This window comes from Gymnoscopelus microlampas (genome assembly GCF_963454915.1).
Source record: "Gymnoscopelus microlampas genome assembly, chromosome: 11".
Taxonomy (NCBI): Eukaryota; Metazoa; Chordata; class Actinopteri; order Myctophiformes; family Myctophidae; genus Gymnoscopelus; species Gymnoscopelus microlampas.
This window is the reverse complement of record NC_139948.1, coordinates 4,416,964-4,444,575: the sequence shown is the minus strand read 5'-3', so window position 1 is coordinate 4,444,575 and position 27,612 is coordinate 4,416,964. Positions and strand designations below refer to the sequence as shown.

At 40.9% G+C, this 27,612-nt stretch overlaps 1 protein-coding gene across 5 annotated transcripts in view; it reads right to left on the bottom strand.

Moving 5' to 3' along the window:
- Positions 1 to 27,612, bottom strand: part of LOC311056193 (uncharacterized protein) — a 49,476-nt gene that overhangs the window by 6,916 nt on the left and 14,948 nt on the right. For 3 of the 5 annotated variants that reach the window (XR_014601857.1, XM_084072639.1, XM_084072640.1), the window contains exons 2-5: positions 15,241 to 15,409; positions 13,953 to 14,093; positions 7,638 to 7,725; positions 2,445 to 2,518 (exon numbers count right to left, since the gene is read on the bottom strand). Coding sequence is in view for 4 of the 5 variants with exons in the window: in XM_084072639.1 (XP_083928765.1) it covers positions 2,485 to 2,518; positions 7,638 to 7,725; positions 13,953 to 14,093; positions 15,241 to 15,409 (432 nt within the window). In the remaining variant the exon portion in view is untranslated. The remainder of the gene's footprint in view (positions 1 to 2,444; positions 2,519 to 7,637; positions 7,726 to 13,952; positions 14,094 to 15,240; positions 15,410 to 27,612) is intronic. The other 2 variants (XM_084072641.1, XM_084072642.1) reach the window with 1 other exon arrangement.

Below are 27,612 nucleotides of genomic sequence, written 5' to 3'. Positions count from 1 at the left end.
CACCCACATGTCATACTGTCCACTGTGGTGACACCGTAGGGACGCGCGATTTGGGAACCAACCGGAGCTTTGGGCAAACCACACCCCTGGAGGTGGTATAGTAATAGAATTATGCATTATTTTATAATTAGAGCACAGCGTATATGTATATAGGTGGGCCTATATGTATGTTATGCCACGCAGTCAGGACACTTGAAAAAAAACTACTACTACTACCCTAAAATCTCTTCATTCCACTCTCATGACATATCGCAAATATCTATCTATAGTATTCGATTATAAAATAATGCACGCCCTATTTTCCTGTACAGTTTGCGGTATGTACCGTTCTCAGTCACGTGAGATATGCTCCTGCAGCTGTAATTATCTCCTCGCTCCAACATATCTTAAATATCAGCTCAACTCGCTCGTTTTTTTTTTAAAGCGGTTGTGGTGCGCTCTCTCTCGATCAATGTTAAAGCAAGCTCGCTTTACCCAACAGAGAGCTCCGGGGGGCGTGGTTTGCCCAAAGCTCCGGTTGGTTCCCAAATCACGCCGTGGGGACATTTGAACCCACAAATGCGCCACCCGGGCAGCTGTTACTAGGGGACAATGTACAGGCTACCGCACCTAAACAAGGGTTAATATGGACCAAAAACACTGTTTTTTTGCATGGTTAGCCCAGTGACTGCACTGTTATTTTAACGCAGAGAGTGTACAAATGCAACCAAATGGACCCTTACGATCCATTTGGTTCCATTTGTACACTCTCAGGCTTACTGGAAGGTAGAGGAAAACCAGTCATCCAGAAAACAGGGTTTGCTTGGTCAAATTGTCAGCAGTAATGTAAAGTATAGCTAGTTAGCGCGCTTAACATATACAAAACAGCGTGGAGGTGGGATTGATGAAGGGTTGGGTGGGCTGTCTTTAAGGGAAGAGGGAGGGGGCTTATGGGACGAGGTGTGGTGATTGGCTGTGGTGATGGAGGGGGGGGGGGTGATGGAGGGAAAGCTGAACTGTCTCTAAAAAGGTGGTGTAAGTGATGACTTTTTGTTGTTGTTGTCAAAATAAGTGTTAAATAGCTCTATATTCCCATAGTAATCATTGCTACAGTGTTTGTTCAGTAACAGGGGTCTACCCAGTCTCTCCAGCTCTTTAGTAAACAGTATTTTCAGGTTAGGATAGCAATTTTATCCAACCCGGAAAGAGAACTCAAACAGGAAAATGAGTCGACAAAATTGGAACTGGGACAAACACTCTATAGCAATGATTACTATCAGAATATACAGCATTAACCTGTTAACACTTTTCTTGTGTTTGTTTTAACCGAAACATATCACTTATAACACCTTTACAGGCAAGGTGCCATTATTCAATGTGAGGAGATGAATAATACAAACTAAACAGAGATGTGGTTCTTTGGCTCGTACTCATAGAGGAACCTCTGTTGGTGTTGTATACTGTAGCATCTAGCTTAAAGGTTCTATAGCACCTTTGCCAAATTGTGCTATATAGCACTGGTTCTCAAACTTTTTCATGTCAAGGGCCCCCAAATTGACACTTATTAGCCCGCGGACCCCTATTTCAAAAGATATGCCAGGGAACCCCATAAGAGAAGATTTTTACGACTCTACCAGTAATTCTCAACAATGTCAAGGACCCCCAGTTTGACATGCATTACGCGGACCCCCATTTAATGGCATTTCTATCTCTGGGACCCCAATTTATATTGTAAAATCAATGTTAATTTAACTCTGAGAGTGTACAAATGGAACCAAATGGACCCGTAAGGGTCCATTTGGTTCAATTTGTACACTCTCAGAGTTACATACCCACAAGGGTCTATTTGGTCCCCGGACCCCACTTTGAGAACCAATGCTATATAGAACCATTAGACTGAGCAGAAGAACCAGCATAAAAGCTCTGAAGCCGGGGTTCCCAAACTTTTCAGCTCGAGGCCGAGACCCAAACGTACATAAAAAATCCATTATGAATTAATCACCTATTTAATAACCGATCTACAAGCTCACAATCCAGCGCGGTGGGACGCATTGTGAGCTTGTGGATCTGCTATTTTCACCATTTCTTAAACGTTTTCTTTTTTTTTTAAAGTATGGATTTTTTTGTATTTAAAAATGAATTCAGAAAATTTGGGCTTAAAAAAATCTTATACAGTATACCTCCACCATAACAAAGAACCACTGAAGAACCACTAAAGAAGCAAAAGAAATGTGTGGGGGGATATAGTTAGGGGAAAAAATACCCTATGCCTCCATGAAATAATGACGCCAAAGGCGCCGTTTACTGAAGACATAGGTTAGTTCTTTCCATAGTATATCATCGACCTCCCATCAGAACAATGGGATACAGTTTGGAAATCAGGTGTTTTTTCTTCATTTAAGGGACGAGGTTTGGTTGGGGGGTGGGGGGCGGGTGGGGTTTATTGAAGAGAAATATGATCTTACCATTATGTTTCTAACACACACTGTGGCCTGTTGGCGTTGTTTATAGAGAGGTAAAATCTGCTGTAAGCTCTATCCTGAAAGATAAAGATAGGATAGAAGTGAAAGCTCTGGTGAAAAGCAGAACAGTGAAAACAGACAAGAAAATCCCTAAAACCCGAAAGCCCCCCTTGAACCTTGATATATACATTGGGTTCATGTAACAGTTTCAGTCAAACAAAAGAATATAGAAGGGATGTCCGATATTGGCTTTTTTGCCGATTTTTAGAGTATTGTCCAACTCTTGATTTCCGATTCCGATATAAACCGATACCATATACTGTAAATGCAGGCTTTTCACCAAAACTAATGGCAGGTAACAACATCTCATATCTCCTGCCGTGGAATTAACACATTATGCCTCATTTTATAATAAAACTAGGCACACTGCAAAGTCCTGAGTGTTAATCTAACTCACAGTTACACACCTGTAAGGCTCCGTTTTGGTTCCTAGCTATATCAATGATTTACATAGCTGTGGTCCCGCCGTGCAGCTTGTGTGCAAACTGAAACCGTAAAAACAGGTTATAGGTAGTCACAGCGCATGGAAGCTACCATTTACACAGGTCTGGGGAGATGCGCACGACAACTTGAAGCAGTTTTTCACTAGATTCACTGAAAACCCATGTCCCTGTTTCTGGTAACTGATAGTGTCCTTCAGGCAGGGTCCCCTGGCACATTATAAGGACAATGTCAGTCACCAGAACCAGGGGACGTGTGTTGTAAATGAGTCTAACATGGTTAAAATGGAGTTTGAAGTTACAATGGATTCATATAGGAAGGGTGGCTTGTCTGATGGAAGCCAGAGTAGACGTTAAAATGACCTCTGAAGTGTTTTAAAGTGAAATACCAAAAGCAGGGCCTTCATTTGATGTACGAAGGAACATCAAAAACATCGTAAAGATACCAAGCAATGAGAGCGCGCACCGGCTGATCAATGTGGTTTGTCTCTCTCCTTCCTAAAGCCCTCTGAGCTCCACTCTAAGCTCCTTCTAAGACCCTAAGCTCCCTCCCTCCTTGATCCTAGATCTGTGAGGGAGCTTGGCCGTGGTACTCAGATTTTTTACTTAAGTAAAAGTACCAATACCACAATGAAGACATATACCACTCTGTTGTAAGTAAAAGTACTGTATTCAAAATGTTACTGGAGTAAAATGACTAAAGTAATGACGTCAAAATTGAATTTAATTATGGAGAGTGGGTCCATTTCACAATCATACTATTGGATTGTAATTAGTGATGCATTAATGTGTTCATCACTTTAATAGGCAAAGGTGGGGGCTGATTTTAATGACTTTGTGTTGCTGGGTAGATTAACCTATTATAATACATCATCATTTATCATTTAATGAATATTTTGTATTAATATAAATCTTCAAAGTAACTAAAGCTGTCAAATTTTGAAATATAAATACCCAAATGAAGTACTTCAAATTGTACTTAACCACTTAAAACCCAAGCATCCGTATCGTGGCGAAAGCTTTCGCAGAAAATAGCAGATCGACAAGCTATTATTCCCCACAAGAACAGAAAAGACACTAGTGCAGAGCCCAGAGGGGCTCCACTTGACCACATGGGGCTCAAGTGGTTAACAAAGCACAGTACTCGAGTAAAGTTACTTTACAACACTGCACCGTGCTGTGAACCGCGCACAACCCCTCGTAGATCGCCGATCTACAAGCGATGCGACGCGTTGCGAGCTTGTAGATCTGCTATTTTCAAACATTTTAGTACTTTTACTTTTGCTACTTTAAGTACATTTTGATACCAATGCCTTTTGCACTTTTACTCAAGCAAATTTTGAATTCCGGACTTTTACTTGTATTGATACTTTTACTTAAGTAAAAACATTTGAGTACTTTTTTCCACCACGGCACGCGGTGAGTAGCGGTAGTAGAAGCTATACATTTGTACGGCTTTGGCTGACGCCGTAGTCTGTTGGTGGAGCGTGTGGAGGGGAGAGGGGGGAGGGGGAGCTGGCTTGTTGTGACACATGACAACATAGTTCCCTTTGTTTCCTGGGTCGTGGCTTGTGTCGCACAACGGGGGCTTTAATGAAGGATTGGAAGGAGTGGGGCGGAGGGGGGTTGCATCATAATGTAATCCAATTTCTACACCGAAGAGATGTAATTTTAGATCTGACGGCGGTGGACTGATAACTCGGGAGACTTGACGCGAGAATGGAAGAAGAGGACCACTTAAGGGTCCCCCCCCCAGGGCTCTATACTAGGCCCCCCTTCCTTTTCTTCCACTAGATAACGTCTCTTTGCCGAAATTAGCTTATCTACAAGCCCGCACATGGGCCACGGGGGCTCGCAGCTCGGCTATTTCCGCCGAATGTTTATTTTCACCTGCTTTCAGCTACTATGACGCTGCGAAGCCCAGGAGACATTTTAAGGGGCTGCCACAGTTCGGACCAATCAGAGAGCTTCAAGAACCTTAAAGGAGTAGTTCACCCAAACTTATTTTAGCCTTGAATGCATGGAGATTGTTTTAGTTTTTGTCGCATTCTTCAGCCAATCATTTGATGACCGGCAGACTCAAAGAGTCTCCTACCTTCATCAAATTATTGGCTAAGGAATGCGACAAAAACAAAAAAATGGGGTGTGTAATTGATAGAAAATAAGTAATTTTTTGGGTGAACTACACCTTTAAACGTAACGTTTTACATTGTGCCATGCATCTTTAAAAAATAAAACTTAAACCTAACGTTTTACATTGCGCCGTGCGCCTTGGGAAAAAAAAGGAAACCTAACATTTTACATTGTGTTTTACAATTTCACGTTTTACACGCACGTTCGTGTTAAAAAGCCTTTAAACTTTAGGTTTCACACTGTAGTGTACCAATGCGTCTGTGGTGCTGCTGTGACACCAAGCAACTATAAATACTTATGGGTGTACTGTATTTCTATTGTCCTCGGTCGGCCCCTTTTTCCTCTCATTCACAGAGAACTTCCAGTTCCTAAACGGGCCCTCTTGGGGCCTCCGAGACCCTCCACAGCAGCAGCAGCATACAGCACAGTATGGAGATCAGTAGCAGATAGCGTCTGCAGCACTGGCCTAGGTTAAGTAACAGCTCCGTTGGGTTGGGAGGCCTCAGGGTTGTGTTTTGCAGGACAGACGCAGAGCCACGCGGGGGACAAACATTAGTGTCCAGATGCAGTATGAGGTCACACTGACCGGAAAGGACTACTGGAGAGTTTCTGGCTGCAGAGAGAGAGAGAGACAGAGAGAGAGACACAGAGAGAGAGAGAGACAGAGAGAGGGAGGGAGAGGAGCCTGGCTTCCTCACTTTTCCTCGTGCCCCCCGCGGCTGCCGATCGAAACCGAGCGGAGAAATAATATGCACTTCCGTTTGATACAACTGACCCACAAAGATCATTTATCAGCTTCTATAAGTGTTCCAGTTCCGATTTTGCCCGCTCAATTTTAGCATTCCGTGTCACCACCTCCAAGTTCACTTGTTTATCCTGCTGTATGAGTTCTCTCTCCTGATTGGATAAAAAGTGGTACCCTGACCTGAAAATGCGTTTGATTTTTATTCAAGAGCTGGAGGGTACGGGGCGACCCCCGTTGCTGAACAAACGCTCTCTAGCAATGATTATCGGAATATAGGCCTAGGGCTATTTAACACTTATTTTAACAAACAACAAAAAGAAATCACTTACACCCCCTTTAACCCTAAGACCTGGAACGCATCTGTGTCACTTTAAGATTTCTTTGGCTATTCAAAAATAGCAGATATACAAGCTCATAGCGTGGCACCGAGTGCCGCGCTATGAGCTTGTATATCTGCTATTTTTGAAAAATCTTGAAAACATTTTCTTTTAGATTTTTTTCAAAAAACTGTCGCCTCAGGTCTTAATGGGTTAAAAGCACTACTATGTCCTCTGATTAGACACAGGAGAGGAGTGACTTTCAGCTGAAGGCTCTGCAGGATTAGCGGTGTAGCTGTGGGTGCGACACCAGTTCTCCTGCATCATCAGGTCAGATCGCAGCTAAATGTCAGCTCTGCATTATGAAGCACACACACACTGAGACGTGGGATAAAAAGGACAAGCAGGATGCAGCGAGGCCAGCGCAGAGTATAGTTGTTTTTTTTTGGCATTAGCATGCATGCTTCTGTGATTTTTTTAGCATGGACCACAATGCCATGCGGCTTCTCGATGAGAAGTAGCAAGCGTAGCAGGTTCCGCCCGGTTTACCGCCAACATGTTTAGCATTTAACCCATTAAGAACGGGAACGCATCAGTGTCATTTTAGATTTCTTTGGGCTATTCAAAAACAGCAGATCTACGAGCTCATAGTGCGGCACTGAGGGCCGTGCTATGAGCTTGTAGATCTGCTGTTTTTGGAAAAAAAACAAAAAAACAATTGTGTGCAAATCTTTGAATATACATATTAACACTTGTAACCCAAATCTTTGCTTCTGGGAGAGTCTACACATGTCTTCTAAATCTCTAACAGTTTTTTGAAAAATCTTATATTGCTATATCAGTGGTGCTCAAAACTTTTTCATGTCAAGGACCCCCAAAATGTATTTGGCCGCGGACCCCCATCTTAAAATATTTTGTTCCAGGGAACCCCAGAAGCAAAGATTTGAGTTAAAATATTTGCTTAAAAAAAAAAAATTGCACAAATTTTCACGATTTTTTCAAAAATAGCAGATCTACAAGCTCATAGCGCGGCACTCGGTGCCGCGCTATGAGCTTGTAGATCTGCTATTTTTGAAAAGCCAAAGGAAATCTTAAAATGACACAGATGAGTTCCCGGTCTTGATGGGTTAAGGATGCGCCCCAAAAACGCTTTTCATTACGCATAATGATGTTTTCTCACAGTATATACGATACATCATGTACAGTACGCGTTGAAAAGATGCTTTACAACTGGACACCTTCTTGCAATGTGTTGTTAATGCAGCGCTAAGGCCACGATTTATACTCTGGTCGCATAACGAAAAAATAGGTGACCTACACAGTCAAAACGCGCCACACCGCGACACGGTGCGACGCGTAGCAGAACCTGCTACGGAGACCACTGTTGCCAGGCATTGTGGTCAAGGAACGATCGGCGAAACGGTCGTGCTGCGGTGGATTGGAGGGAGGGAGGGGTCTAGGAGCAGTGGGCGGGGCATGGCAGGGGGGGGCGGGGTCTCACCTCTGTTCGTCCTCCATCTCCTCTTTGGTCATCAGGGTCTCGAACTTGCTCTGCTTCTTGCCGGGGACGAAGTCGACGGCGGCCGAGTCTGAACACGGCAGAGAGGAACAGGTTAAAACAACGTGCATATCGTCGGGCAGAAACATCTTATCTCCATGTTTTGGCTTTTTGTGTTTTTTCCATAAATTAACAATTTTTAACCTATTTTTTACATAGGCTATGATCTGCTATTTTCAAACATTTTTGTACTTTTACTTTTGGTACTTTAAGTATGTTGATGCCAATACTTTGGTACTTTTACTCAAATAAAATTTTGAACACAGGCTTTTTACTTGAAACAGAGTATTTTTATATTGTGGTATTGCTACTTGTACTTAAAGGTGTAGTGAAATGAAAAATATGTTTTTCACACTTTTAGAGCATATCCGTGGTCATCATATGGGCATACCTAACAATAGATGCCAAAAAAAATAAAAAAAAACAATTTTTGTGAATTTTTACATCTAAAGTCCCTAAAAAGCCAATCTTAATTACTTCCTGTAAACGAAAACGTGCTGCGTGATGACATAATACAGCCTTCACGAATATAAATGAATCTTGATTACATGCACCTGTTTGATTCCCATAGCTGCACGTTCTTCAAACACAGCTGATTTTAATTACAGAGATACTCCGTTTTGAATCTCATTGAAGATGAGTGTATTACTCATTTTAAACTTCATCTGCACACTAAAATATGTATCTGAAAACATTATAGGTTCGAAATAAGCCAGGTAGTAGCAAACGTGCTTCACTGGCCGTCTCTCTCTCACTTGTAAACAAACACTAGCCGGGTGCCAGCACGGCTGAAGTGATTGAGATCCAACGTCCCATAGCCTGAAGGGATGGGACCTTCTGATTGGTTTAGAGTCGTTGAGCCAACGTTTCGGGCTGAACCTTCAAAATAAAATGACCGAAAATGTCACTTCAGTGCGTCTTTAAGTCAAATATCTGAGTACTTCTTCCACCACTGATAAGTTCCAGATTACAGCCTTAATGAATAGAATGTTATTTGAACCGATCTATATGCTAGATTACGTTAATACAATATAACTAGTGATCTCCCTAGTCTTCCATTGAAACATTATATTTATATGGCTCATTGCATATTATACCTTTTTTCCCCGTACAGTTACTGTGCTATGCTGATCTGGATACTGCTGAAGCCTTCTTCATGTTTTGTTTGTTATTCTTATCTGTTCTTATCTTCGTGACAAACAAAACCTTCTTGACTCATGTCAAGGACCCCCAAACTGATGTGTATTTGGCGGAGGACCGCCCCCATCTGAAAAGGTTTTGCCAGGGAACCCCAGAAGAGAAGATGTATGTTTAAAAAAATAAATCAAAATTATTCACAATTTTTTTTTCAAAACATTTAAAAAATAGCAGATGTACAAGCTAGCTGTGAGCTTGTAGATCTGCTATTTTTGAATAGCCAACATATTAGTGATGTGCGGGTCAGGTTTTTTCATGACCCGCCCCGCCCCGCCCGGCCACAGAACCCAACCCGCCTCAAAATATATATATATACATATTTTTTGCGTTAGAGCGGCTGACCCGCTCACCCGCAGCCGGCATAATTGCCTCTGAAATCCTGACTCGAACACCCGCGCTGCGTACATATAAATAGATAAAGTGGTTAAAATGATTGTGATGCTATATTAACTCATTTTGATGGGACCCCCTGGAACCCCCCCCCCCTCCCCCCAAGGACCCCTGGGGGTCCCCAGACCCCACTTTGAGAACCACTGTTGTAGACAAACACACTGGATTGGACCCTAGATGTGTCGTTTCAACTACCTCTCTCGTACGAATTACAGCTTTTAAAATGATAATAAAATGTACATAGACACATTTTGTTCTCTTTTAACATACTCTACTCATATACTCATACAGATTGGACAGAATTACATTTTATTCATATAAGAAAGGTTACGTAGCGAGGCTTTTAAGCCAGGATAAGACAGAAGGCTCCTTTCTTGCTTGTATTGAGAGCCCGAGTCAGCTGGGATTGACATTATAATGATGTTATAATCTGACACTAATCTGGACACTTGTTCTGAGACACTGCAGCGCTGACAGACACTGCTTAGAGACGCTGGCCACTGGCCAGCACTAATGTCTGGAACTGGAGCTGAATGACTTATCTCAACAGTTGGTCAGGCCACAGCTACAATAAAGATCATACTGTATAGTGTCTCTTATCGGACCGAATCCTCGGATCTCCTTAAAGCAGGGGTCCTCAACGTTTTCAGGCCGAAGGACCCCCTAGCTGAGAGAGAGATGAAGCAGGGACCCACACTATATTGTATACAATTGTGTTTCAGATTAAACCTTTTTTTACTTGGTCTGCTCCATTTTCCCTCGACACCTATCCCTGTGCCAAAAATAGCAGATCTACAAGCTCACAACGCCTCGAGGCGGTTTTATCTGGTTTTGTAATATTTACGTTTGAATGCGAAGCTGAAAAAAAACTTTCGTGATGATGAAGGCTACTGATTCCATCAGTGTTTTCTGGAGAAGTTTTAAAAATGATCAATAAGAAAAATGCTAAATAAAAGTACATCATCTTGTTTGAACTAATATGTGCATCAGTAGGCCTAATGAATCAGGTAATAAGAATGCACTGTTTATTAGAAGTCTGCATCTGCTTCCAGAATGTTGCAATGTCGGTATCGGTCGATTTGACCATGCAAATAATCAGTAATCGGATATCGGCCATCATTTCAATATTGTGCATCCCTAATGTCCATATTTCATCTTTTTGATGTTTTTTTCATAAATTAAAGCCCTATTTTATACTTTTTCATATGACAGTATCGCACAAAAGTAATGAATATAGCCAAACTACAAGCTTGTGTTATGACCTTGTTTATCGGCTATTTTCGGTATTTGCAAAAATGCTGATTTGCCTATGACATGACCCAAAATAGAGACACCAGGTTGAAAGTGGTTCAGTTTGTCTGTGGGTTTTGTGTCAGTATAAACTATTAACACGAGATTGTGATTAATTATAACCACCCACTGGAACACATGTTCTTTTTTTTTACATTCCCTGAAAAGTGACAGCTTTGGACATACGATGTTTCCACCCGACAGTGACGATTATGTCGTTGTAATGTGGTGTTGTGTGTGCTGTCACATACTGTCACGTGCCAATGTGACAGAGACATACTTAATCTTGCATGCAGGAGGATTTCCTGCTTTGATCAACGCAAAGATCTGTCTGGCACTTTTCAGCATATTTTGTAGCATATCTTAACGGTCCATTTCCTCACCACGGTTAGAGAGGAAGCACAACCACATAATCACATGTGTACCATGAAAAGTCACTACACCGTCCACCCAGCTCAGTGTTCATGCACCACCATCATTTGGAACAAACTCCCAGAAACCTGCTGGTCTGCCACAACTCTCACTTCTTTTAAAATCACAGCTAAAAAAACGTTTGTTTGCCGCTGCGCTGCCTTTTATTTACATTTCTTTACTTATTCTGCACTGTAATAGGCTCTATGCACAGCAGCCATATTGGAAAGAAATTGGGCCTCATCTTACTTCCTTCACAGGTGTTACCAATGATACTAATGAAGGCTCTGTTCCATTCTGATCAGGGTGCTGATAATGTGCATGTTGGCTCACTAGAAACACTCCATTTTGGTTCCCAAATGGCCCCTTATGGTGGGTGTGTAACTCTGAGAGGGTACAAATGGAACCTTACGGGTCCATTTGGTTCCATTTGTACACTCTCAGAGTTATGGGGATCCTTGAAAACAGACAACCACTATAACACACTAAATGGAACAGAGCCTTAATTAGTATTATTGGTAACACCTGTGAAGGAAGTAAGGAAGGGGCCCAATTCATTCCCAATATGGCTGCTGTGCATAGAGACTATTTTAACACTCATTTTTCTTCGTCTTTTACCGCTCTTTCCTCCCTAATTTAGTCGCTATGCCAATTCATTCCTCCCCACACGCATTTTTTGTGCGCACTGTCACTGCTGTTGTATCCGACTGACTGTGAGGAGCCCCCACCGGGGGGAGGTAGTGATGGGTCGTTCGTGATCGATTCGTTCAAAGTAACTAGTTCACCGTGAAACGTGAACGAGCTCGTTCACTTCCCCAAACTGTTACGTTCATGCTATCTATCGTCCATGCCCCCCCCATCTCCTCCCCCCCGTACACAGGACGGGAGGGCGGGTCTGTACGCGCGACGTAATAAAACGCTCCCGCGATGGTGTTTTTTCACTAGAAAATAGCGCTACTGAACGAGAACGCGAACAAATCATTTGAACGAATCATTGCCGTTCACTGAAATGAACACTCCCTGCTGACAGGTGCCGCCCCCCCCCCCCCCCAGAGTACTTGCAGTGACTATTATCACCCTCCGCGCCCGGCTTCCCTCCCCCGAAACACGGGCCAATTGTGTTCGCGCAGAGGCTCGACAAAACCGGATGCACCACGGTGGATTCGAACCCACACACTTCACTGTGGTGGGCAGGCACTTTACCACTGTGCCACCCGAGCGCCCGACTCACATTTTTTTGTACTGTATTAAAATGTCATTTTATATTGTATTTTCTTTTTTGTTTTGTGTGCTCCGTGTCCTGAATAGGCATTTCCTATTAAGGACATAGGCGTTAAAGTAATTTTTCTCTCTCTCTCTCTCTCTCTCTCTCTCTCTCTCTCTCTCTCTCTTAATTTGTATAACGTGTTGTATAATGTTTTATGTAAAGCACATTGAATTGCCTCGTTGTTAAGAAATAAACTTGCCCGGAGACTTGCCAGAGAGGCAAAGCTATTGGCTGTTCCCGGAAACATGTTATCTGCTCTCTGCACAGTCACGTTTTGAAGCAGCGTTTTTTTACTACTCGAGAGGTTTAAGCATGCAAAGGAAGGAGGGCCTCCAATGCAAACACAACCCTGGTCATAATAATGCAGTGCCCTGTTTCCCAGTGGTTCTCAAAGTGGGGTCCGGGGGCCCTCAAGGGGTCCTTGAGAGGGTTCCAGGTGGTCCCCAGCTAAACTGTAGCTATCTAAATCTTGACGAGAACAAATGTTGAATAGAAAGCAATACTATTCAGTACTTATTTGCTGTTGTGCTGATTTGTTTTGAACATATCGACATCAAAACTGGACATAATATTATGGCCAAAGTTGAAAATAAATCCGCCCGGGAGGCCCTCATTTCAACTCTCTCATTCCAGTTCGTATTTGTAATGTTTACGTTTCACATTCCTCAAAAAAGGTTAAAGTTCACTCATTGAATCATGATGGCTATGGTTTTATTGTGCCGTTTTCAAAGCAAACAAGTTTAAGAACCACTGTTCCCCTCGAAATGACATTTGAGAGCCACTGCTGTATCCGATATAATAAGAACTATACCGGGCACGGAGCTGAACTGAAAGGCTCTGAATAAAAAACAACAACATAGTAGTAAGTCCTGGCCTTAAATGCACACAGTCCTGAAACTAGGACAGATTTTACTGGTAAAGGGAGGGCTTTCCATATAGAACATAACCAGCCAGTGTTTCTGTTGGCTCTGCTGTGGAATGAGCACTTTATATAGCAGAAGAACACCGCCATATGTAAACACCCCACAACGCGCCCCAGCTGTCCACACAGAACTACGCAACGCGGTGGGGTAAAAGCCACGGTGAAGGACCGACAGCTACAGACCTAAATGTATGGACGGAAGTGGGGGTCATGCACTGATTTGACCCATTAAGACCGGGAACGCATCTGTGTCATTTTTAGATTTCTTTGGGCTATTCAAAAATAGCAGATATACAAGCTCGTAGCCAGGTCCAGGTCTTAATGGGTTAAAGCCACATTTATACTCATAGCACGACGACGTAACTTGCCAAAAAGAACAGATGCAAAGCAACGTGTTTTACTTATAAAAGCGAATATAGAATGTTTTCGATATTTTATACTTCTACTGCACTAACACCTCAGAGGCAAATATCGTACTTTTTACTCCATTACAATACAATTATCGGAAACCTTTATAGTTGCTTTGTAGATTTACATGAACCACTTAAGCACTGTTTTAAGTTTACATCATGACGCAAAGCTTGTAGTTATTTTCAAAAAAGTTTTATTTGTTTTTTTATTTGAGTACTTTTACTTTGTTTCAGTACGTATATATTGCTGCCAATACTTCTGTACTTTTACTCAAGTAAAACTTTGAATGCAGGCCCTTTTTTTTTTACTTTTAAGTATTTCTACATTGTGGTATTGCCACTTATACTTTAAGTTAAAAAAAACTGCTTACCGTTGTAGTTGAAGGGTTCAGGTTCATGGATGTGCTCTGAGGCGTACTCAGCGACATACACTGGGGCTTCATCCATCACGGGTTCTGGCTCGAAGGTTAGGGTCTCCACAACTGGCTCAACTGGCTCAACTGGCTCATACACTGGTTCACAGACACAGGGTGAGCAAGGTCATTAGAGTAAAATAAAATAAAAAAAGTAGGGTAAGTGTTATTCCTTCGTTAAAATAAGTGTTAAATAACTATATATGCTGATAGTAATCATTGCTATAGAGTGGTTGTTAACAACAATAACAGGGGTGTCCCGGTCTCTCCAGCTCTTTAACTCATTCAGTGCCATTGACGTCGCCGACGTCATGAACAAAAAACAAACAAAAAATTTAAACAAATTTTGACTTTTTTTTTTTTGAAAAAAAAGGTTCAGAACCCTAGATATGATGATTTGAAGATGTGCTGCTCCATTCACTTCTTGTTTAACTTCTTACTGAAAAAGGCTGTATCTCGGCCTAAGCACTTTTTTTTTTTACAATGTATTTTTGGCCTTGGCACAGGGGTACCAATTGTATCCAATCAGGTCTTTTTATCCAATCAGCTCACAACGTGTCGCGATGCAAAGCGTTGAGATCTTGTAGATCGGCTATTTTCAAATAGCCCATGCATAAAATGGGGCTAAAGTGGTAAATGTTTCATAATATCATAATTTATATCTGAAAAGTAACTAGTAACTAAAGTTTTCAAGTAATTGTAGTGGAGTAAAAAAAAACAATATTTGCCTCTTGATATGTAGTGGAGTAGAAGTAAAATTATTGGAAATTGGAAATACTCAAGCAAAGTACAAATACCTAAAAAATGTACAGTACTTAAGTAAATGTACTTAGTTTACTTTCCACCACTGGAAATGAGCAGACAAAATTGGAACTGGAACAACTATAAATTGAAGCTGATAAATTGGTACTGTCTCCTGATTGGCTGAAGATTTGTCACCTACCTGAAAATGTATTTTCTGTTTATTGAAGAGCTGGAGAGACAGGGAGGCCCCTGTTATTGAACAAACACACTATAGCAATGATTACTATCAGAATATAGTGCTAAATATAGTGTTAAAGGTCGTTTTGACCCAAAAATATAATTTACCCCACCTTTAACTAAGACTAATATTAAATAATAATAAATAATTCAAATAGACAAGTGACATCAGCATGTTCTCAAAATAAAAACTAAACTAGCAAACATGCTTTAACAAAATGAAATAAAAATAAAAAACAAATGAAAAAAGTCAAACTATAATAACCTTCAGGCTCTTTGACGGGCTCGGGCACCACCTCTGGCTCGGGCATTGGTTCGACTGGTACGATCAGCTCTGGCAACGTCTCTTCCACGGGTTCGGGCACCACCACGGGTTCGGGCACCACCACGGGTTCAGGCTCAGGCTCTGCGACGACCACAGGCTCGGGGACAGACTGCGTAGAGGGACGGTACGGACAATTGTTAGATTCTGTAATGGATGGAATATATAAACCTTGTTTCCTCCATATTTCTACTTTTTTAGGTTTTTTCCATTTAATTAATTCCCTACTCCGTCACGCGGTAAATAGCCAATCTACAAGCTGCTATTTAACCCATTAAGACCGGAATGTGTCTGTCTGTGTGTCATTTTTATATTTCTTTGACTATTCAAAAATAGCAGATCTACAAGCTCATAGCGCGGCACAGAGTGTCTGACAGTGATGTCATGACATTAGTCACACATCAAACCACAGACTGTTATGGAACATAGAACAAGGAAGATGTTCTGGGGGGGAAAAAAACAACAACAAAAAAGACTCTCCATCTTAAAACATTTACAACCTCAATAGACCTTTTTCGCATTTTCACAAGATGAACATTCTTTAAATTATCAGTTATACAACATTAGTGAGGACCAGGTATATGAAGATAAGGTTTTAAAATGGGTGAAATGGCCCTCTAATCAACTCAGGTCCCCAGATAGGGTCGTGTCCTCCTGACAGAGTAATGACGCCGACAGTGATTAATGTCACTTGCAGTTCTCTCTCAGGTCCTCGTTTAAGGGTCTCTACGGTCCCAAAGCCACCGCCTGCCACTGACACCCTGACACGCACACGTGCGTGCACGCAAACACACACACACACACACACACACACACACACACACACACACACACACACACACACACACACACACACACACACACACACACACACACACACACACACACACACACACACATCCCCTTCAATTAAATGGAAACCTTTCCCTTTCGAGACACGTCATTACTCTCACAGACCCCACACACAAATACACACACACACACACACGGATGGCTATTTTATGAGATATATATATATATATATATATCAATTTTTAACCCGTCATAAGACACCTAAGTATATATCAGGCATAACTCCGACTCCAACCACTTAACCCATTAACGTGCCAGAATTGCCAGAATTATATAGAAATATGTTTTTTTTTCAAAGTAAAAAAAAAGTGCTTAGGAAGCGAGATACAGCCTTTTTCAGTTATAAGTTAAACAAGGAGTGGATGGAGCTGCAAATCTTCAGATGATGATATCTTGGGTTCTGAACATGTTTCTTTTTTTTTTTTTTTATATATATTTTTTTTCAAAAACACGTCAAACACGTCATTGGCACCCAGCGCCATAGCGGTAAAAACACGTTAATGGCACTCGATGAGTTAAGACCGGGAACGCATCTGTGTCATTTCCGACTTCGTTGGCTATTCAAAAATAGCAGATCTACATGTAGATGTAGATCTGCTATTTTTGAAAAATCTTGACATTTTTTTGCAAATCTTTGAATATATATATATTTTTCAACTCAAATCTTTGCTTCTGGGGGGTCCCTGGACAACATCTTTTGAGATGGGGGGTCCGTGGCGAAATACAAATCATTTTGGGGGTCCTTGACAAGAAAAAGGTTTGGGCACCACTGATATATAGAAACGCATATCATTGGGTTATTCTCAGAAAACTGTTTAGAAGACATTTGCAGAATCGGTCTCAGGTCTTAAATGGGTTAAACCTAACCTCTAAATACCTAACCTACCCTGAAACCTTTCTTAAACACAAAACAAGCATTTATCTCGTGAGGACCAGGAAAACTGTCCTCACAATGTCTATTTCTCATTTTTTTGGGGTGGGGGACATTTGGACAAGTATAGTAATGCATGCGCGCACACGCGCACACACACACACACACACACACACACACACACACACACACACACACGTCTCTAAAAGGACAGAGTCAAGGCCACAGCCTTGTCACTCAACTGTGTGCATTCATAAGGCAGCTGTTTGCTGACTTTGCATAGATAGCAACAGGAGCTGCTCGCCGGCCATACATGGGATGGTCATAGCGTTAAGCGCTGACGCCGTCCTTTATGACATCTATAAATGACGAATGAATAAGAGTCAAAACTGACATGACACAGCTGCAGTGGTGTAAAATAACTAAGGACATTTACTCAAGTACTGTACTCAAGTACAATTTTGAGTTACTTTTACTTTACTGGAGTATTTCTAATTGTCTATACTTCTACTTCTACTCCACTACACCTCAGAGGCAAATATTGTACTTTTGCTCCGCTACAATTATTTGAAAACGTTAGTTACTAGTTACTTTGCAGAAATTAAGGCTTAAGTTGTCAATGTATGTTTTATAATGCAATAACATTATAAAACATACATTGACAACTTAAGCCCTATTTTATACCTAGGCTACTTGAAAATAGCAGATCTCTGTAGATCTGCTATTTTCAAATAGTTTAGTACTTTTACTTTTGGTACTTTAAGTACATTTTGATACCAATACTTTTGTACTTCTACTCAAGTAAATGTTGAAGTACTTCTGCACTGCAGTATTGATACTTTTACTTAAGTAAAACATTTGAGTACTTTTTCCACCACTGCGCAGCTGTCATAAGTCTGACCTCTCCAAAAGGAAAGGTCAATCGGCAGGGGACAGAGGCACAATTACTGCCTTACATACTGTAAGTGAGTCGAGGAAATAAGACATGAAGGGATATTTCACTTTCAAACATGTCCGGGGTTATTTTAAGGTCTACTCAGGCTTTAGTGAGAACCCCAGACAGTTTTTGAGTTGCTTGATTCAGTATTTAGATATTTGATATCCATTTTTCTATACAAATATGGTACCTTCAAAATAATTTGTTTCTTTCAATATCAGTTCTGGTGACTGATATTGTTTTTCATTTTCCCCCCAAAAAAATATAAAAAAATAAATGAAAAAAGTGATAGAAAAAAAATCACGTTATGCAAATGAGGTGTCAAGAGTGCAACATCTGGTGGCTGAATGCTGTCTATTGAACTTTAAGATCTGAGAAAAAGTAACAGATCTACAAGCTAAACAACGCGTCGCATCGCGGGCTTGTAGACTAGTAAACAACGTATAAATCAGGCTTTATTAGGCAGAATGTGACATGGACGGGACGGTGACACAGAAAAGACAAGCCGCTCGGAACTCAGACAGACAGCGTGGGGTTACATTTCCTCTGAGGCCTGCCTGTCACATCGCATCAAATCTCCTGACTGCTCAAAAAGCAGAGAGAGAGAGAGAGAGAGAGAGAGAGAGAGAGAGAGAGAGAGAGAGAGAGAGAGAGAGAGAGAGAGAGAGAGAGAGCTCATGCATTTTGAATGCTCACAGAATCCAATCTGGAATCAAACCGCAAGAAATCAAGAGTTCAGATCAAAAGAGATGAGATCTAAGGATCAAATCGATGAAATTATCCGAGGTCTTCCCCTCAATCTCAGCATCGATACAGAAGGCTAGCGAATGCTGCTTGATAAACCAAAAAGGTGAAACACACAAAGGCTCCATATTATCAGGATGCTGAGAAGTTTTAATGCTAGTAAACACATCCTGACCGTGGTCTACGGCAGGGGTGGGCAACTTTGATGATTGGATTGGAGAGGGCCACTCTATTTCCACGCTCACTCCAGAGGGCCACATTGCATATACTGTCGGGCAGAAACCTCTTAACTCGGTATCGCCATTCTTTGTCACACAAAAGTAGCAAAAATAGCCGATCTACAAGCTCAAAATGCGTCGCAGTGCGACGCGTTTTGAGCTCTAGATCAGATTTTTTTTGCAATTTTTAAATTGGAATCCAGATTGTTTTTGTTGCTATTTTTGAATTGGATCCTGAAAAGTAACATTTTATCTAATTTCAAATGCATTTAGTTATACTTACGTTAACTTTATGAACTTAAATACAAATACATTGGACATAAAAAAGACAATAGAATAAAAGTAAAAGTACTCATTATGCAGAATGTCCCATTTCAAGTTTTCAAATGTATGAATATCATTTGAAAATAGCAGATCTACAAGCTCACAATGTGTCGCATCGCGGCGCATTGTGAGCTTGTAGATCTGCTATTTTCAAATGGCCGAAATGTATATAGGGCTGAAGTGGTTAACGAATGTTTTATAATAATAATCAAAATCTTCAAAGCAACTACTAACTAAAGTTTTCAAATAATTGTACTCGAGTAAAAAGTACAATATCTGCCTCTGCAATGTAGTGGAGTAGCAGTAAAGGTATTGGAATTTGGAAATACTCAAGTACAAAATACAAATACCTCAAAATTGTATTCAAGCAAAGTACTTAAGTAAATGTACTTAGTTACCACTGCAGGCTAGTAAGATCATTGGAGACAGAAACAATTGCAACCTCAGGACATAATCATACAATCGCTCCATAACCAAAAAGGGCAATTCAGGTTTACAATGGCCCTACCCACTCTCTTCGCCCTTCATTTCAGCTGTTACCATCAAGCTTAGAGTACCGTTAACTAAAAAGAATGGTTAAAATAATGTGTTCGTCCCATCTGCAGTGGATATTTTAACTAAGAACATTTTTAAATAACCCTACCCACCCAATCCCTACAGCCCATGATCACTGTTGCTGTGTTATGGGAACGCATTTTATATTGTTGTATTTTATTGCATTTGTGTTTGTATACTGGTTGCCAGTGTGCCAACGGCACATTTCCATTTTATGTCAAATTTAATGGACAAGCAATAAAGTTTTCTTTATCTTTATACCCCAACAGAAATGATACAACAGCACCAAGTAATGTGATCAACTCCACTACAATTATTTGAAAACTTTAATTACTAGTTACTTTGCAGATATACATTATTACATTATAAAACATACATTAACCACTTTAGCCCTATTTTATACCTAGGCTATTTTCAAACATTTCAGTACTTTTACATTTGATACTTTAAGTACATTTTTATACCAATACTTTTGTACTTTTACTCAAGTAAATTTTGAATTCCGTACTTTTACTTGTAACGGAGTACTTCTAAATTGCAGTATTGATACTTTTACTAAAACATTTGAGTACTTTTTCCACCACTGCGCTCTTCCTCTCACTTCAACATTTGTCAAATGCCACACAGTATAACACAAGAAGAGCTCATTCTGAACAATGACATTCGTGTGAAGTGTCAAGTGCCAGCACGTAGAGGGCATTACCCGATTAAAGCCACTAATAAAAGGCAGAAAATAGCAAAGTAAACGGGCAAGAATAGCGAGAAAATGGAATCATGAGGACCTCGGGACCCACATGGGAACGGTGTGGCTCCAATGTCGGTGCCGGACTGCATGTGACCATGCCTGAGCCTGGGTGTCAGTCATTATCTGTGACGATTTTAAACAAAATAGCAGATCTACAAGCTCATAGCGCGGCACTTGAACGGCCCGGTGAAAACACATCCCTCAATACCACTGAAGTGTCCCTTGAGCAAAACTGCTCAAATGTAAGCTGCTCAGTGGCCATTCTGGGCTGTTTCCAGGTTTTAATGCGTGTGTGTGGGTGTGCATGGTAAAAAGTGCACTAGTGCTAAGCAAACCCTTCCCTGGGTAAATAAAAGTCAAACATTCAAATAAAAAGTCGTCTATGACACGTCTATGATGTCTGACAAGACTCCAAATTTGGGCAAGAATTCAGCCCGACCAGAGCACCGTTGACTTCCATTATAATCATTAAAAGTGAAAAATTATAATTATTATTTAAGTATAATTATATTATAAGTATAGTAGACATGTCAAAGAGAATTACTGCAGATATTTCTCGGGCCTATTGGCAGTGTGTGCAAGGAAGGAATCTGGCCGCTGGTCGCTCCAGCATTTTGAGAGATTAGCTCCACGTACAAAGACAAGACACACACAGTCTGTTATAGTCCATATTCACACAGCGGCCATTTTGGAATTTAACATTGCGTTGCTGTGGCAGCTGGGGTGGCATTTCATTGACTTAATGAACCAATGTAGAGAGAATAATCGCACATCCACTGTTACTTCTTTCAGGTGCGTTGGATAGTAGATAATCTGAATCAAACAAGAAGTCCCGCACACTGTATCTTGCTGTGGGAACTCACTTTTTTTATTGACAAACGTTTCGGTCCGTCTGGACCTTCCTCAAGAGTGTCTTGTGCCATTGACTTAATGGCAACATGGCCGCCGTGTGAATATGGTCTATAGACAGCTAGCGGTAAACGTATACGCCTGTCATGCGGTAAACGTATACGCCTGTCATGCGGTAAACGTATATGCTGTCAATACCTGTCCCTGCCCTCTTGTCACATCATGCAAGAGGGCGGTGTTGATTTCATCGACAAAAACAGTGACAAAAAATGTTCGTCGACTGCCTTTTTTCACTGACGAAAACGAAATAAAAAGTAAGCTACGATGACTAAAACTAAATATATTGACAATTTCGTCAACAAATGAAAACTAGACTGGGGGCGGCAGTGGCTCAGGGGTAGAGTGGCCGGGTAGAGTGAACTGCAAACCGCAAGGTTCCCAGTACGATCCCGGGCTGGTGGGCTCCCCCAGAGTTAGTGTCGAAGTGTCCTTGAGCAAGATGCTGAACCCCTAATTGCTCCCGATGAGCAGATTGGTGCCTTGCATGGTTTCCTCCTCCATCCATCTATGTAAAGCGCTTTGGATAAAAGCGCTATATAAATGCACCATTTACCATTTAGACTAAAATGTTAGTGAGGGACTAGTGGAGAAGAGATCCAATGGAACTGAAAGACAAGTCATTTTAAGTTTGGTTGCTCTCGGGTGTTGCTCTATGAAAATAGCCGATCTACAAGCTCACAACGATTTCACACAAAAAGTAAAATCAGCCATTACGACGCCATCAAGGCACCGCCAAAATACATTATAGTCGACTAAATCAACTGTAGATTTAGTCGACTATAATCTGATGATATTTAGTTGACTAAAACTAGACAAAAACTAAAACATTTCAGATGACTAAACTATGACTAAAACTAAATGGAAATTTATTCAAAAGACTATACTAAAACTAAATCAAAATTTGCTGTCAAAATCAACACAGCAAGAGGGGTGGAACATTAAACCAGTGGCTCTCAACGTTTTCAGGATTCAAATACAAAAGCATCAAAAGCAGCAGATCTACAAGCTCTCCTACTTTTGATGCTTTTGTGTGACGCTGTAGTGTGATCAAGTAGGGCGTTGATTTACAAACAAAAAAACACAAGAAGTTAGAATATGGTGATAAGAGGATTCTGACCGACAACAGCAATATATTCTTCTATATCAAACCTTGACATGAAAGAGGTAGAGAATCATTGACCTAAACTCCATGGACTGAGTGTATTAACGCATTAAGACCGGGTAAGCATCTGTCATTTTAGATTTTAACCTTTTTTTTTTCTATATTATGACTTTAGTCATTTCTTGTTTTTTTTTTCAAGGTTTTTTTATTTTAGATTTTCACATACAGGTCAATAACAAAAGGCAAATAAAAAGATTTTAACCATTTTAACCATTATCTTAGCACTATGAGCTTGTAGATCTGCCTTTTTTTTATAGTGAAAATGTGTGCAAATCTTTGAATATATATATTTATATTTTTTTTTAAGCAAACATTTTCAACTCAAATCTTTGCTTCTGGGGGATTCTACAAATGTCTTCTAAATCCTGACAGTTTTTTGAAAAAACGTATGTAGCTATAATCAGTGGTTCTCAAACCTTTTCATGTCAAGGACCCCCAAAATGATATGTATTTGGCTGCGGACCCCCATCTCAAAATATGTTGTTCCAGGGACCCCCCATGAAGCAAAGATTTGAGTTAAAAATGTTCGCTTTAGAAAATATATATATTAAAAGAATCGCACAAATTTCCACGATTAAAAAAAAAAAATGCACCGAGTGCCGCGCTATGAGCTTGTAGATCTGCTATTTTTGAATAGCCGAAGTATAAAATAATGGTTAAAGTGGTTACACGGATGCGTTCCCGGTTTGAATGGGTTAATAAAGCCATTCCAGTTGGCCTGGTGGAGTCTGGTGGGCAGACGGGCATCTAATCCCAGCCCAGAACCCTCCCTCACGCCCACACTGGAATGCCATCCAACCCTTCCTCTGAATGCCCCGGAATTCCTCAGCTATTAAAACACCAAAATACAGGAGAGAGAACTAGCAGTGGTGGAACGAGTATTTTTATCTACTTAAAGTAAAAGTAGCAATACCACTCTGTTACGGTTACTTGAAAAAGCACAAAAAGCACAAAAGCTCAAAATGTACTTACGGTACCAAAGTAAAAGTACTCAATAAAAAAAAAAAGTCATACTTTTTGGAAAGTAGAAGATCTACAAGCTCACGATGCGACATGAGCTTGTAGAGCCGCTATTTTTCGAAAAGAAGGAATAATAAAATAGGGCTTCATTTGTATATGTTTTGCAATAATAATATCAATCCACAAAGTAACTAGTTAACTAAAGCTGCCAAATAATTGTAGTCGAGTAAAAAAAATACAATATGTGCCATAGTGGAGTAGAAGTATAAAGTATTGAAAAATGGAAATACTTAAAGGGATAGTTCACCCCCAAAATGGAGACTTGAATTCATGGATATTTTTTTGGTTTTCGCATTCTTAAGGCAATAATTCGATGACCGGCAGCGGTTCCGGTAGGAGACACAAAGAGTCTCCTTTGTGTCTCCTACCGGAACCACTGCCTTCCGGTCCGCAGGTCATCAAATTATTGGCTTAGGAATGCGACAAAAACAAAAAAATATAGAAACAAAATGATTTTTTGGGTGAACTATCCCTTTAAGTAAAGCAAAAGTACTTAAAATGTTTACTTGCGTAAGTACAGTACTTAAATGTACTTAGTTACTTACAACCACTAGAACTATAGCCTCACGGATGAAGCAAAGACTTCTCAGGCCACAGTCCTGGTGCTAAAGGAAGGGTCAAAGGTCAATACATCCACTGTGCGTCATTTAATGCAGTGGTTCTCAAACCTATCTAAGTTCAAGGACCCCCACTTTGGCAAGGCATCAGGCCACAGACCCCCATAACTCTTGACAGTGTACAAATGGAACCAAATGGACCCTTACGGGTCCATTTGGTTCCATTTGTACACTGTCAAGAGTTACAGACCTGTAATTGTCCATTTGGTTCCCATCTAGGTGCAGGGACCCCCTAGATCCCCCCTCAAGGACTCCTGGGGGTCCCCAAACCCCACTTTGAGAAGCAGCCAATTCAGTGAGATAATGCTGGTGAAATGTATGTGGCCTAAACACCATAAGTCATCCATCACGTTTAGCCATGTTCTATCACACCTAATTTGGTCAAATCATTCTTCCTGCGATGATGAGTGGCCTAATGTTTGTATGATGAGTAATGCCTCCGATGACCTCATCCCCCCATGATGCTTTCATTTTGGACAAGAGCTTCTCCTTACAGACAAACAGTGGCTGCGAGGGCTTGGGGATTGAATGGGGTTCTTTGTTCTGGTGGGACTTCTTTGAATTAATAAAAAAAGGTTATTTTAAACAATCTACTGTACGTAGAGCAGTGGTTCCCAAATGTTTTAGCTTGTGACCCACAAGAGAGATTTGATGACTAGTCTTCCCGGGGAACCCAAACTAGTGAAAATGGCCGATCTACAAGCTCACAACGTGTCACATTCTTAAACTTTTTTTTTTCTTTTTTCATTCATTTATTTTATAGAGTTTCTTAGATTATTTTTTTTGTTCATGAAATTCTGTTGGAAGATTTTTTATTTTACTTTAAAAATATGTACATTTTGAAATAATAATGTAATAAATAATGTAATAATGTAAAGAAATGTAGTATACAACAAAGGGATATTTACTCGTGAACTAGGGATTATTTGGTAGTGAATGTTGAAAACCGGGACACTCTACTAGTGTACAGCGACAGAGATTGTAGTGACAGAGATGACCCTCCACTCCACTTCCCACCATCAACACAGCCAACTGTGTTTGTTGGAGCGCCTGGTCATATACCACATGTACTGTGGAGGATTCTAATTTGTACAGAGAAACGCTGCACTTCCTTAACTATCAAACACAGACAAAGAATATTATGGGATATTGTTTTCTTTTTTTTGTGGGGGGGGGGGGGCTCAATTCACTTGGGCAAACAAGTAGCACCCCAAATGGTATGAATAAAGAGACAGAAAAACTTACAATATTCTGTCTCAAGGCAGGAGCTTGTGTAAAAAGAAACGTGAGTGATTAACTGCCCGCCTAATTAATGAGCTAATTAGCCCTGTGGTTCACACAGGCAGCATTCAGGACTGCCAGCCTGCCAGTCATGGAGACCTCCATGGTAACAGTTCCAGCAGAGAATCCCACACTTCCCTTTCCCAGGCCACATTATAGCTACTTCATACTGAGAGGGGGATCCCGGGGCGTTCCCAGGCCAGTGTGGAGATGGAAACCCCCCCACCCACCGATCTGGTCCTTGGTCTGCCCTGGGGCCTCTCCCCTTGTGGGACGTACCCCAAACACTAGGGGTGTCACGATTCACTTACCTCACGATTCGATTCAAAATCGATTCCTAGGGTGCCGATTCGATTAAAATTGCGATTCTGCGATTAATTGATATTCGATTCGATTCTGCGATTTATTGCGATTTTCTAGGGTGCCGATTCGATTAAAATTGCGATTCTGCGATTAATTGATATTCGATTCTGCGATTTATTGCAATTTTCTACCCCAAATCACTTTGCTTTAATTATACTAGAACATTTTGATATAATATAAACCATGAAAAGTTGAATCATACACTTCAATGCAGCCAGATCATGTCAGGCAGTCTTTCTGACATTGATTTCAGACAAATTGCCAGTGAAAAAGGTACTAACTTATAAAAAAAGAAAAATTAAATTTTTTATTTATTTTTTTCCCCAAAAAAAATCGATTTTAATATTTTGAATCGATTTTTAAAATCGTGGCATTAAGAATCGCGATTTATTCATGAATCGTTTTTTTTTGACAGGCCTACCGAACACATCCCTAACCATCTTAACCAAGACCACTTTGGTAGAGGTTTGGGTTGTGTAGTTACCTTGCCATGATGTAACTCCAAAGGTGGACAACAAATCAAAAATAATTGCTCCATTGATTAGAAATTGATCATTCAAAATACGCTCCTCATTGACTTACATTGTACGGTGAAACAGTGAAACAGCTCTCAAAGTCACTCTTTTAGCATGTTAATGAACGCAAACAAAGCAGACAATATAGAACATCACCAGAGTCCGGGTTTTCCTCCTAATAAAAATAGTGAAATCAACGGGAAGTTAACATTTTTATGAAAAAAAAAAACAGCACTGGGTTTGGTGATGTTCTATATTGTCTGAATCAACTTTGTATACGTTCGTTTACGTGCTAAAAGGGTGACTTTGAGAGCTGTTTCACCGTACGATGCAAGTCAACGAGGAGCATATTTAGAATTATCCATTTCTAATCAATGGAGCAATCGTTTATGATTTCTTGTCCACCTTTGGAGTTACACCATGGCAAGGCGACTACCCAACCCAAACCTCTACCAAAGTGGTCTTGCCCTTTGGATGTGGAGGTGGATGTTTCAAACTTATCAGCACTAAGTTAATACTTCACTGGTTGATACTGTTAGTAGCGCCTCGGGGGTGAGGGTCCATTTGGTTCCATTTGTACACACTCAAGAGTTTACGGTGGTCCTTGAAATAAAAAAAAAAACGTTTGAGCACCACCACCGGTATTGTAATTGTATGGCACGTTGGTTCTCAAAGTGGGGTCCGGGGACCCCCAGGGGTCCTTGGGGGGGGGGGGGGGGGGGGGGGGGGTTCCAGGGGGTCCCCAACAAAATGTGTTAATATAGCGTCACGATCATTTTAACCACTTTAATCTTTTATACTTTGGCTGTTCAAAAATTGTAGATCTGCTATTTTTGAAAATTTGTGAAGATTTGCGCAAATCTTTGAATATATATGTTTTAAAGCGAACATTTGTAACTCAAATCTTTGCTTCTGGGGGGTCCCTGGAACAATATTTTTGAGATGGGGGTCCGCGGCCAAATACTTTCATTTTGGGGGGTCCTTTTGAGAACCACTGGTATAGCAGACGTCGTGAAGTCCACATACCAGCTCTGACAGTGTGAGGAACTGGTTTACGTGAAACTGGTTCCAAAAACGTGACGGAACCCATTCCGGTTACTTCGGTTCCCGATCCCAGCCCTAGTGAGGGTGATGCCAGGGGGCGGGGGGGGGGGGGGGTGAGGGGGTCATGGTGCCATGTGCGAGCCAAGCTGGCTCCACAG